At 43.9% G+C, this 12209-nt stretch overlaps 1 protein-coding gene across 2 annotated transcripts in view; it reads right to left on the bottom strand.

Moving 5' to 3' along the window:
• The window catches only part of LOC132821868 (arf-GAP with coiled-coil, ANK repeat and PH domain-containing protein 2-like), a 164717-nt gene that overhangs the window by 94329 nt on the left and 58179 nt on the right, over positions 1-12209 (bottom strand). For both annotated transcript variants that reach the window (XM_060834772.1, XM_060834773.1), the window contains exon 5: positions 6240-6298. In XM_060834772.1, coding sequence (XP_060690755.1) covers positions 6240-6298 — 59 coding nt within the window. The remainder of the gene's footprint in view (positions 1-6239; positions 6299-12209) is intronic.

The raw sequence follows: 12209 nt of genomic DNA, 5'->3' as shown, positions 1-12209 counted from the left end.
CGAGTTGGACCAAACAGTATGTTTCTGTGTTGTATGACTAAAAAATGGTGATGCGATAAGCTGTATTTGATTTCTCTAACAAAAAGCCAACACTGTCAACACACGACCATGTTGTAAATTTCAAATAGTTTTGTCAATAAAAGTATCTGAAAACTGTTGAAATTAACTAGTCCAATTTCCTGCTTTCAGTTGCGTCACTGTTATGCCAATGGGAAAAGCCACACGTCAGGCAAGTTTTTTACGATGTGTCAGCACATTGCATGACAATTAATCCTTTAAAAAGATCTTGCAGACATTGTACAAAAAAAAGGCAAATTGGTATTTAATTAGGTAACGAAGGACACTGCTCGTTCACCCATTTTATTGAGTACTTCACAATGCATGTCTCAGTAATCTTTCTCATTCTTTTCTAAAATATCCACAGTAGTACTCTCTCAAATCAAAAGCTAGTCAAGTCAGAGTCAAAAATGTACAGCACAGAAACAGACCTTTTGGTTCAATTTGTCCAGCAGATAATTCTACATTAATCGAGTCCCATTTGCCAGCATTTGGTCCATATCCCTCTAAACCCTTCCTATTCATATACCTATCTAGATGCTTTTTAAATGTTGCAACTGTACTCGCCTACACCACTTCCTCTGGCAACTCATTACATACAAGCATCACTCTCTGCATGAAAACATTGCCCCTTAGGTCCCTTTCAAATCTTTCCCCTCTCACCTTCAACATATGTCCTCCAGTTTTGGACTCTCCTACCCTGAGGAAAAGACTTTGACTTTTCACCCCATCCACACCTCTCAATTTTATAAATCTCTCTAAGGTTACTTACATCCTCTAACACTCTAGGGAAAACAGGCTCATTCTATTCAGCCTACTCCTATTGCTCAAACCCACCAATCCTGGCAACATTCTTGTGGATCGTTTCTGAACCCTTTCCTGTAGCAGGGAGACCAGAACTGAACACAGTATTCCAAAAGTGGCCAAACCAATGTCTTGTACAGCTGCAACATGGCTTTGCAATGCCTACACTTAAATGAACTAACCAATAAAGACAAGCATACCAAACACCACCTTCACCACCCTGTCTACCTGTAACTCTACTTTCAAGCAGCTGTGAACCTGCATCACAAGCATTCTTTGTTCAGCAATACTCCCCAGGACCTTACCATTGAGTGTATGAGTCCTGCCCAATTTGCCCTACTTAAATATAGCAGTTCACATTTATTGGCATTGAACTCTAGCTGCCACTCCTCAGCCCATGTGCCCAACTGATCCAGGTCCCATTGTACTCTAAAGATAACTTTCTTCACTGTCCATTACACCACTAATTTTGAGATCATCTCAAACTTACTAACCACATCTCCTGCATTCACATCTAAATAATTTATATACATGACAATAAGGAGAGCCAGTAATGATCCTTGTGGCACCCCACTGGTCACAGGCCTCCAGTCCGAAAAGCAATCCTCCAACACCATTACCCTCGGTCTCCTATCTTCCAGCCAATTATTAGCCAAATGGCTAGTTCTCCCTGTATTCTACACGATCTAACCTTGTTAATCAGTCTACAACACGCAACCTTGTCCAATGCCTTATTGAAGTCCATATGGACAGTGTCTACCGCTCTGCCTTCATCAACAAGTCAAGGTATGCCACCACAATGTTATACAAGAGTGTTTCCAAGAGCGACCACTTGGCATGGTCAAAGATTGAGGAATTGCATAAGGCTTGGAGATTGGCTTTTTATGAAACCACTAACATGTGTAATTTCACAGCTGTAACACAAACTGCATAAGGGCTCTGAAGATCAGGTTTCACCAAACAAACAGTGCAGTTTCATAATTGATATGAAACTGAAAAAAAGAATCACTGCCTAACACTTCAAGTGAAGAGGACAACCTCTTGTTGAGTGTTGAGGAGGCCACATCGGGTGCAGCGGATGCAATAGATGATACCTTTCCATTTCTATCTCAGGCGACCGACTCAACACAGACATCTACTACAAACCGACTGACTCCCACAGCTACCTGGACTACACCTCCTCCCACCCTGCCCCCTGTAAAAATTCCATCCCATATTTCCAATTCCTTCGTCTCCGCCGCATCTGCTCCCAGGAGGACCAGTTCCAACACCGCACAGCCCAGATGGCCTCCTTCTTCAAGGACCGCAGATTCCCCCCAAACGTGATCGACGATGCCCTCCACCGCATCTCCTCCACTTCCCGCTCCTCCGCCCTTAAGCCCCGCTCCTCCAACCGCCACCAAGACAGAACCCCACTGGTTCTCACCTACCACCCCACCAACCTCCGTATACAACGTATCATCCGCCGTCATTTCCGCCACCTCCAAACGGACCCCACCACCAGGGATATATTTCCCTCCCCTCCCCTCCCCTATCAGCGTTCCGCAAAGACCACTCACTTCGTGACTCCCTCGTCAGGTCCACACCCCCCACCAACCCAACCTCCACAATGTAAAACTTGCGCCCACACCTCCTCCCTCACTTCCCTCCAAGGCCCCAAGGGATCCTTCCATATCTGCCACAACCTCACCTGTACCTCCACACACATCATCTATTGCATCCACTGCACCCAATGTGGCCTCCTCTACATTGGGGAGACGGGCCGCTTACTTGCGGAACGCTTCAGAGAACACCTCAGGGACGCCCGGACCAACCAACCCAACCACCCCGTGGCTCAACACTAACTCTCCCTCCCACTCCACCGAGGACATGCAGGTCCTTGGACTCCTCCACCGGCAAAACATAACAACACGATGGTTGGAGGAAGAGCGCCTCATCTTCCGCCTGGGAACCCTCCAACCACAAGGGATGAACTCAGATTTCTCCAGTTTCCTCATTTCCCCTCCCCCCACCTTGTCTCAGTCGGTTCCCTCAACTCAGCACCGCCCTCCTAACCTGCAATCTTCTTCCTAACCTCTCCGCCCCCACCTCACTCCGGCCTATCACCCTCACCTTGACCTCCTTCCACCTATCACATCTCCATCGCCCCTCCCCCAAGTCCCTCCTCCCTACCTTTTATCTTAGCCTGCCTGCCACCCTCTCCTCATTCCTGATGAAGGGCTTATGCCCGAAACATCGAATTTCCTATTCCTTGGATGCTGCCTGACCTGCTGTGCTTTAACCAGCAACACATTTTCAAAAGCAAATATTTGAGCAATAAGACGATGCCAATGCTGCATTTTTGAACAAAGTGGATTGTGGCAGTTTTTAGGTAATTTCTGCATCTGCACATTGTTAAAAGGGCAGAAATGGCTTTCAGGACAGTGACGTGCTCTTACTATTCGATGTCGGAGATCAGGGACAGTACAAATGTTTCTAGAGATTATGTCTACAGGAAATGTGTTTGGCTGTGAATCCTATTGGTAGGAGAAAAGGGAAAGGCTGAGGCTGGTACAATAGATAAGGGAAGCAAGTCAAATTAGCAAAGCAGACAAGAGCTTGGCAGAGAACAGGGTAAGACTGATACATTAAACTGCATTTACTTCAATGCAAGAGCCTGACAAGTAATAGATAAATTTAGGGCATGGTTGGGAACATGGGACATAGAGATCATTGCTATTACAGAAACATGGCTCAGGGATGGACTGGGCTGACAGCATAATGTCCCACAGGAAAGATGCTATCAAAAGAATAGAAAAGGGTGCGAGAGAGGAAGGGGGATAACATTACAGCTGTAATTGGGAGGATATTCCTGGGAGATCATCCAATAAAGTTAAAATGGATGGACCTGAGAAGTAAGAATGGGCTGATCATCTTGCTGGGATTGTATTGTAGGCTCCCCAGTAGTCAACAGGAAAGGGTGCAAGAAATAGCCAGGAAACTATAGACCAGTGAACCTTACGTCAGTGGTAGTTAAGTTGCTGGAGAAGATGCTGAGGGACAGGATTTATATGCATTTGGAAAGATAAGGTCTGATCAAGGATGTTGAACATGGCTTTGGACGTGGGATATCTTGACAAGATAGCAGATTAAGACGCTTTTGCCAGGGCTCCTCTGCTCTGACCGTTTTTCTACTTCCTTTTTTCTGTTTTTTTTCTCCCCTGAGCCAAAGGAGCACAGTCCCAGAGCAGCAGGCATGTGGAGAAACAGCATATGTAGCAGTGAGTCCTGCGTGCAGGCCGGAGTAGGGGAGGCACTGCTGGAACTTATCTTGAAGCAGTTGAATGCCACTACGGATTGTACTGCAGGCTTGGAGCGGAGCAGGGATGGCTGCTAGACTGGGGTCTGGCAACATGTGGAGGCCCTGCACTGAACTGCTACAATGTAATATTTATTTGACATTTTTCACCTGACGATAATGTCAATCCTTTAACGATGTCTTATTTCTAACTTATTTTTTAAATTCTGTAAATACTTTTTATTCCTCTTTGGCATCCAGGTATTTGTACCTAATATGACACCACAAGAGGCAGACATTGTAAAAGCTTAGTGGAGTAGATGTGATAATAAAGGATATTCTATTCTATATCATGTCTCACTAACGTGATTGAGTTTTTTTGAAGAGGTGACAAAGAAGATTGAAGACAGAGCTATAGACGTCATCTATATGGACTTCAGCAAAGCATTTGACAAGGCTCCGCATGGTAGATTGGTTAGTAAGGTTAGCTCACATGGGATCCAGGGAAACTAGCCAAATGGATACAAAATTGGCTCTAAAGTAGAAGACAGAGGGTGGTGGTAGAATGCTGCTTTTCGGACTGGAGGTCTGGGACTAGCGATGTACCATGACAATCAGTGCTGGGTCCACCACATTGTTATTTGTAGAAACAATTTGGATGTGAACATAAGAGGCACAGTTAGTAAGTTTGCAGATGACACCAAATAGGTGGTGTGGTGGAGAGTGAAGAGATTACCTCAGTAACCAGCCCTGATCAGATGGGCCGATGGGTCAAAGAGTAACGGAAAGTAGCATGGGGTGTTACATTTTGGTAAAGCAAACCAGCGCAGAGCATGTATAGTTAATGGCAGGTTAAAGTGAGGATTGCAGATGCTGGAGACCAGAGTCGAAAAGGATGGTGCTGGAAAAGCACAGCAGGTCAGGCAGCATCCAAAGGAGCAGGAGTGTCAACGTTGGGGCATAAGATCTTCACCGGGAATGTTCTAATGAAGGGCTTACGCCCTAAATATTAGCTCTCCTGCTCCTCTGATGCTGCCTGACCTGCTTTTCTAGCGTCACACATTTCAACATTTAATGGTAGGTGCCTAGGGAGTGTTACCAAACAAAGAGACTTAGGGTTACAGCAGCACGTTTCCTTGAAAGTGGACTTGCCGCTAGACATGGAGCGAAAGCAGCATTTGGCACGCTTGCCTTCATTGCTCAGAAGGTTGAGCTTTGGAGTTGGTATGTCATGTTGCAGCTGTACCGGACATTGGTGAGGCCACTTTTAGAATACTGTGTTCAATTCGGGTCACTCTTCTATTGGGAGGATGTTGTTAAACCTGAGAGGGTGCAGAAAATATTTACAAGGATGTTGCCAGGGTTGGAGTGTTAGAATTATAGGGAGAAGCTGAGCAGGCTGGGTTTTGTTTTTCCCCCAAATCGAACCATTGAGGTTTTATGAAGGTGTACAAAATCATGAGTGGCATGAATAAAGGTGAATACCTAAGGTTTTTTCCTAGGATGGGGGGGTCCAAAACTAGAAGGTATATGTTTAAAGGTGAGAGGGGTAGTATTTTAAAAAGTATTGAGGGGCAAACTTTTCGCACAGAGGAGTGACACATGTATCAAACGATCTGCCTGATGACGTGGAGGAGGCAGATACAATTACAATATTTGAAAAAGCGTCTGGATGGGTATATGAATAGGAGTGCTCAAGGGGGATATGGATTAAATGCTGGATTGGGATGTGCAGTTGGCAAGGACAAGCTGAACCGAAGAGTCTGTTTCTGTGGTTATGACTCTACTATGGCTTAGAATTATTATAATGATGAAAACTGATTCCAACCGATCTTTCAGAGGAAAAACGTTCCAACAATAATATAAAAATAATTAGATCCGATACCACTGTCATTATGTAAAAATGCTTAATTCTTGTACATCTCACTATGATACAGTATCTCAAAGTACATACGTACACCTAAACTACTGCATAGCAATGACTTTTGTGCAGGTGTCAAGGTCTCGACTTTACAGACTTAGGTCTTTTCTGCTGTGTCTGATCATTTAAGCAAAATTTAATGGTTAAAAGGATAAGAAGAACAAAAAAAAAGATGCCTACTCTTTAACAAATGTCTGAAGTTGTAACTTGATGGATCTTTGGGCTTGGTCAAACAGAATCTGAAATACAAAATAAAATATTTTACAATCAAGGCAAGAGTTACTAGACCATAATTATTTAAATCAATAGAAACCATCATGGTGCATGATCCATTTTCTACTCATGGTCTGAAACTTCACATCTAGCAGTCTTTTATTCTCTAGTTAAAGATATGTTGATAATCCCAGTAATTAAATCCGATGCTTGCTCTCATACATTAAATATTTTTAAGGATTGCTCTTTACAGTTGCAATTGAATTTGCAACTGTCAGCAAATTCCTTCATGTCCAACGTTGAGGTTCTTGTTAAGGGAGGTAACCATCATCAATTCTCTGTTCAGGCAATGCATCCTCAAAAGAATTTTTCCCACCTCTCCTCTCAAATCCCACAAAGTATACTCATATTTGATAATAATACCTATTATACCATGTCTAACAAATAATGAGTTCTCGGTTTTGAACTAAACTGATTAAAAGCCATTTATCATATAGAGACTATCCCATCTGTAAACAGTCAAGGTTCTGTTGATTACTCAAAGTACATTTTTTGCCATAACCACATACAGGCCACGGTTTCCAAATTATTTTCAGGCCAGGAAATAGCTTGATTCTACATTTTGGCAACAGGCTTTTCAAGCTAACATCTTATAAGTAACAGATTTAAATCTTGCTGTGGAAAATTTTATTCAAGTTCCATCTCTATTACAACAGGAATTTCATACCAATTCACTTCTTACTCTCGCCACGTAACACTTTTATTCATTTTTCTTGGTATTAGTACATGCAGAGATAGATACACTTCAGACATCTCACACCAGTGATTATTCCTCACATTAAAGCTTTTTTACGATTCATGCAGTGGCCAATAATTTGAGATAAATTAGAATGAATCACTTAATAGCTAAAGAATAGCACAACATATTTTACATTTTAAGATATATATTTGATTGACTGAACATTTTGACCTCCCCCTCACTGAGGGACGAACGATCAGTCCTCAGCAAAGGACTCACCTTCATCCCCTTCCGTCACGCATCATTGAATTTAATACATGCCGTGACGTCACCTCTGCCTCCGAGCTTACTTTCACACTCAGGATTCCCGCCCACCTTCCAAGGACCCCTTTGCCCACCTCCAACACACTGCATCCACCTGGACATCCCGTGCTGGCCTATTACCTGCCCTCAACCTCTTCAGTTCCAACTGCCGCCGGGACATTAACCGCCAAAACCTGTCTACCCCGCTCCCCACTCCAACCCCACACATTCAACGCACAGCCCTCCAATGCCAACCTCACCATCAAGCCAGCAGATAAAGGGGACGCAGTGGTAGTCTGGCGCACTGACCTCTACACCGCTGACGCCAAATGCCAACTCGAGGGCACCTCTTCCTACTGCCCCCTCGACCATGACCCCACCCACCATCACCAAACCATCATCTCCCAGACCGTACAGAACCTCATCACCTCAGGAGATCTCCCACCCACAGCTTCCAACCTCATTGTCCGGGAACCCCTTTCCACCTCCTTCCCAAGATCCACAAGCCTGACTACCCTGGCCGAACCATTGTCTCAGCATGCTCCTGCCCCACTGAACTCATCTCTACCTACCTCAACACTGTCCTATTCCCCCCAGTCCAGGAACTCCCCACATACGCCCTCCACCTCCAAGACTTCCGTTTCCCCGGCCCCAATGCCTCATCTTCACCATGGATATCCAATCCCTCTACACCTCCATCCGCCATGTCCAGGGCCACCAAGCCCTCCATTTTTTCCTCTCCAGACGTCCCCAACAGTACCCTTCCACTGACACACATTCATTTGGCCGAACTGGTCCTCACTCTTAAATTTCTCCTTCGAATCCTCCCACTTCCTCCAGACCAAAGGGGTAGCCATGGGCACATGTATGGGCCCCAGCTATGCCTGTCTCTTTGTTGGCTACGTAGAACAGTTGCTCTTCTGTAGTTACACCGGCACCACTCCCCACTTCTTCCTCCGGTACAATGATGACTGCATTGGCGCCACCGCGTGCTCCCGTGAGGAGGTTGAGCAATTCATCAACTTCACCAACACATTCCACCCTGACCTTAAATTTACCTGGACCATCTCTGACACCTCCCTCCCCTTCCTGGACCTCTCCATCTCCATTAATGACGACCAACATTTTTTTTTTTACAAACCCACCGACTCCCACAGCTACCTGGATTACACCTTTTCCCACCCCACCTCTTGCAAAAATGCCATCCCGTATTCCCAATTCCTCCGCCTCCGCTGTATCTGCTCCCGGGAGGACGAGATCCACCACAGAACACACTAGATGGACTCTTTCTTTAGAGACCGCAATTTCCCTTCCCACATGGTTAAAAGATGCCCTCCAACGCATCTCGTCCACATCCCGCACCTCCACCCTCAGACCCCACCCCTCCAACCGTAACAAGGATAGAACGCCCCTGGTGCTCACCTTCCACCCTACCAACCTTTGCATAAACCAAATCATCCGCCGACATTTCCGCCACCTCCAAAAACTCCCCACCCCTTTCTGCCTTCCGCAAAGACCGTTCCATCCATGACTACCTGGTCAGGTCCCCCACCCCACCCCAAGTAGAAGACGTGGAAATCCGCCAGCTCTCTAAAGATGATCTTAGACTTCCATCTAATGTGGTAGAAATTATAGTCGCCATGAAACTTGTGAAAATGGAAAGGTTGTACGGATGGATGGGACTCCAGCAAAGATTTTCAAACTTGGAGGAGCAGAGCTTAGCCAACACCTCAAAATCAACTGTTCCTGAAACTCTGGGACAAACAAACATGAAAACCCTGCCATTTTCAGAGATGTTGCCACCACCATCACCACAACCTTCTTCAAGAAATGAAGCGGACTGTGAGAACTATTGAGAAATCTCCCTATTCTCCATCACCAGGCGGATCACCCCCTCCCCCCACCAAATTCTCACTGGGTGCCTTCTCAGAGTCTCTGACGAAACTGAGGAACTATGGACAAATACAACGTAACTACCACAAATATCAGTCTACTTTGTATCATCATTATCAAAGTGATGAAAGTGGTGATCAACAGTGCTATTAGCTAGCACTTGCAAAAGTAATAAACTGTTCATTCACACTCAATTTCAGTCTGTCAGCAACATTCAGGTTCTGGTGTTACTTGATTCAAACATGAACAAAAAAAAGTACGTGAACTGGTGGGTGAGATACGAATGACATCAAGGCAGCATTTGACCAATAATGACATCAAGGAGCCCTAGCAAAACTGGAGTCAATGGGAATCCCAGTAAATGCTGCACTGGTTGGAGCCATATCTAATACAAACGGAAGATGGTTGTGGTTGTTGGAAATATGCAAACTCTTCCCAATTAACCTTTTGTTAAATGATCAATTCTAACATGTCCTCTGTGATAGACCAGAGGCTTTAGCTTCTTGTCTTTTAGACTCCCCACCTCACCACACCCAACGCCCACCCTTGTAAAATGCAATTCATTTTGTTAATTTCCAGCTTGACAACACCTTTCCAGAATGTAATGCATTTTGGAAAATTGAGAAGTCTATCCCAATTTTTGACACTAATCCATAGATGTTATTAAAAGGGACTTTGCAGGATTGACTAGACTGGGTTTACGGAGTTTGCATTGTTTCTGTTGGTGGTGTTCGTGGCACCTAGTCAATATCACGTAGGCCATTCATTTTCATTCCTTTAAGTTTTGTAGCAGTTTTGATACAACAGAGTTATTTGCTTTGCCATAAGAAAATGTTTAAGAACCACACGGACGTGGGAGTCACAAGTTAGCAAGACCAGAAAATACAAGAATCTTCCTTCTTTAAAGCACATTAGTGAACCAGTTGTGTTTATAAACTAAGACAACAGACCAATTTTTAATTCCAGAGTTATAGTGAATTCAAGTTTGATCTGCCACAGTGAGATTTGAACCAATGTCCCTAAAACATTAGTCTGGAGTTCTAGATTACTAGACCAGTCACGTTATCACGAACCATTGCTGCCACCCTCTTAAAAACAGAAGGAACAGAGTGTGCTGGGAAGGAAATTTCAAAATTAGGTTGAGATTCTGGATTTAGGTTTGCTCACGGAGCTGGAAGGTTCATTTTCAGACATTTCATCACCATACTAGGTAACATCTTCAGTGAGCCTCCGGATGAAACAGTGCTGATGTTTCCTGTTTTCTATTTATATGTTTGGGTTTCCTAGAGTTGGTGATGGCATTTCCTTTTTTTTTCTCTCAGGGGGTGATAAATGGGGTCCAAGTCAATGTGTTTGTTGATAGAGTTCCAGTTGGAATGCCACACTTCTAGGAATTCTCATGCATGTCTCTGTTTGGCTTGTCCTAGGATGGATGTGTCGTCCCAGCCTAAGTGGCATCCTTCCTCATCGGTATGAAAGGATACTAGTGAGAGAGGGTCATGTCGTTTTGTGGCTAGTTGATGTCCATGTATCCTGGTGGCTAGTTTTCTGCCTATTTGTCCAATTTAGTGCTTGTTACAGTCCTTCCACAGTATTTTGTAAATTGCACTAGTTTTGCTTGTTGCCTGTACAGAGTCATTAGCTGCTGTTTTAGTGTGCTGCTCGGTTCGTGGGCTACCATGATGCCAAGGGGTCTGAGTAGTCTGGCAGTCACTTCAGAGATGTCTTTGATGTAGAAGCGATTGGCTAGGGTTTCACCAACCCAAGGAAACCCAAACATATAAATAGAAAGCATGAAACATCAGCAGTGCTCTGTGCGGAGGCTCAATGAAGATGTTACCTAGTATGGTGACAAACCATCTGAAAATGAACCTTCCAGCTCAGTGAGCAAACCTACATCCTATTCTGGTTTGTTGTATGAAAATGCAATACCTCTCATTTATCCAGATTGCTCTCCATCTGTCATTTATCAGCCCATTGACCCATTTGCAATTTTAGATAGCCTTCTTCACCGACTACTATAGCACCAATTTTAGGGTCATCGTCAAATTTACTAACCATGCCTTCTATAGTCTCATCCAAATTATTTATATAAATGACAATCAAGAGGACCCATAACCAATCCCTGTGGAACATCACTGGTGAAAGGCCTCCAGTTCGAAAATCAACCCTCCACTACCATTGAACCATTATGTATCCAATTGGCAAGCTCACACTGAATCCTATGTGACTTAACTTTATTAATTAGTCTACCATGTGGAACCTTGTCAAAGGCTTTACCAAAATTCAAATAAACATCAACTATTTTCTTAATAACTTATTCAAAGAAAAACTCAATCAAGTTCGAGAGAGGATTTTCCTTGCATAAAACCATCCCAACTATCCCTAATCAATATTTGCCTCTCTAAATCGGAGGTTTAAACTCTACGGCAACTTATTGTCAGATGGTTTGAAACTCCGTATATCTAGGACATTTTTATGGGCAATAGAGATTAAGTGATGGTCATTGAAACATACATTGTTGAACAAGTAATTGCATATTAATCAAACTCACTTTCTTCAGGTGATTTATGAAAGGTGCAAATGCCACAATTTCCATAAAAACTCTCAGAATCACAGAACGGTCTATGGTGCAGAAGCAGGCCATTCTGCAAATTAAGAGCCAGTTGTCATTTTTTCCAACCATGGAAACATGCTCTCCTCAATCTTCTAAATTAGTAGGTTTAAAGTACTCAACCTCTCTTGATAGGACAAACTCCTTCACCACTGGATGCACTCTAGTGAAACTACTGTGAAGTGCCTCCAATGCAAATATATACCTCAAATAAGGGGATCAAAAATGGTTGAAGTGTGGTCTCACTATTGTCTTGCACAGTTGCAGCCAGACTCACCAACTCTAATCCTTTAGCAATAAATGCCAAAATTCCATTTACCTTCCTTATTGCATAATATATTTGCATGCTACTTTTCTGTGATTCACGTATGAAAACACCCAGATCCTT

The sequence above is a fragment of the Hemiscyllium ocellatum genome, chromosome 13 (genome assembly GCF_020745735.1).
Source record: "Hemiscyllium ocellatum isolate sHemOce1 chromosome 13, sHemOce1.pat.X.cur, whole genome shotgun sequence".
Lineage (NCBI taxonomy): Eukaryota > Metazoa > Chordata > Chondrichthyes > Orectolobiformes > Hemiscylliidae > Hemiscyllium > Hemiscyllium ocellatum.
The sequence above is the reverse complement of the archived record's forward strand: the minus strand, read 5'-3'. Positions and strand labels throughout refer to the sequence as shown.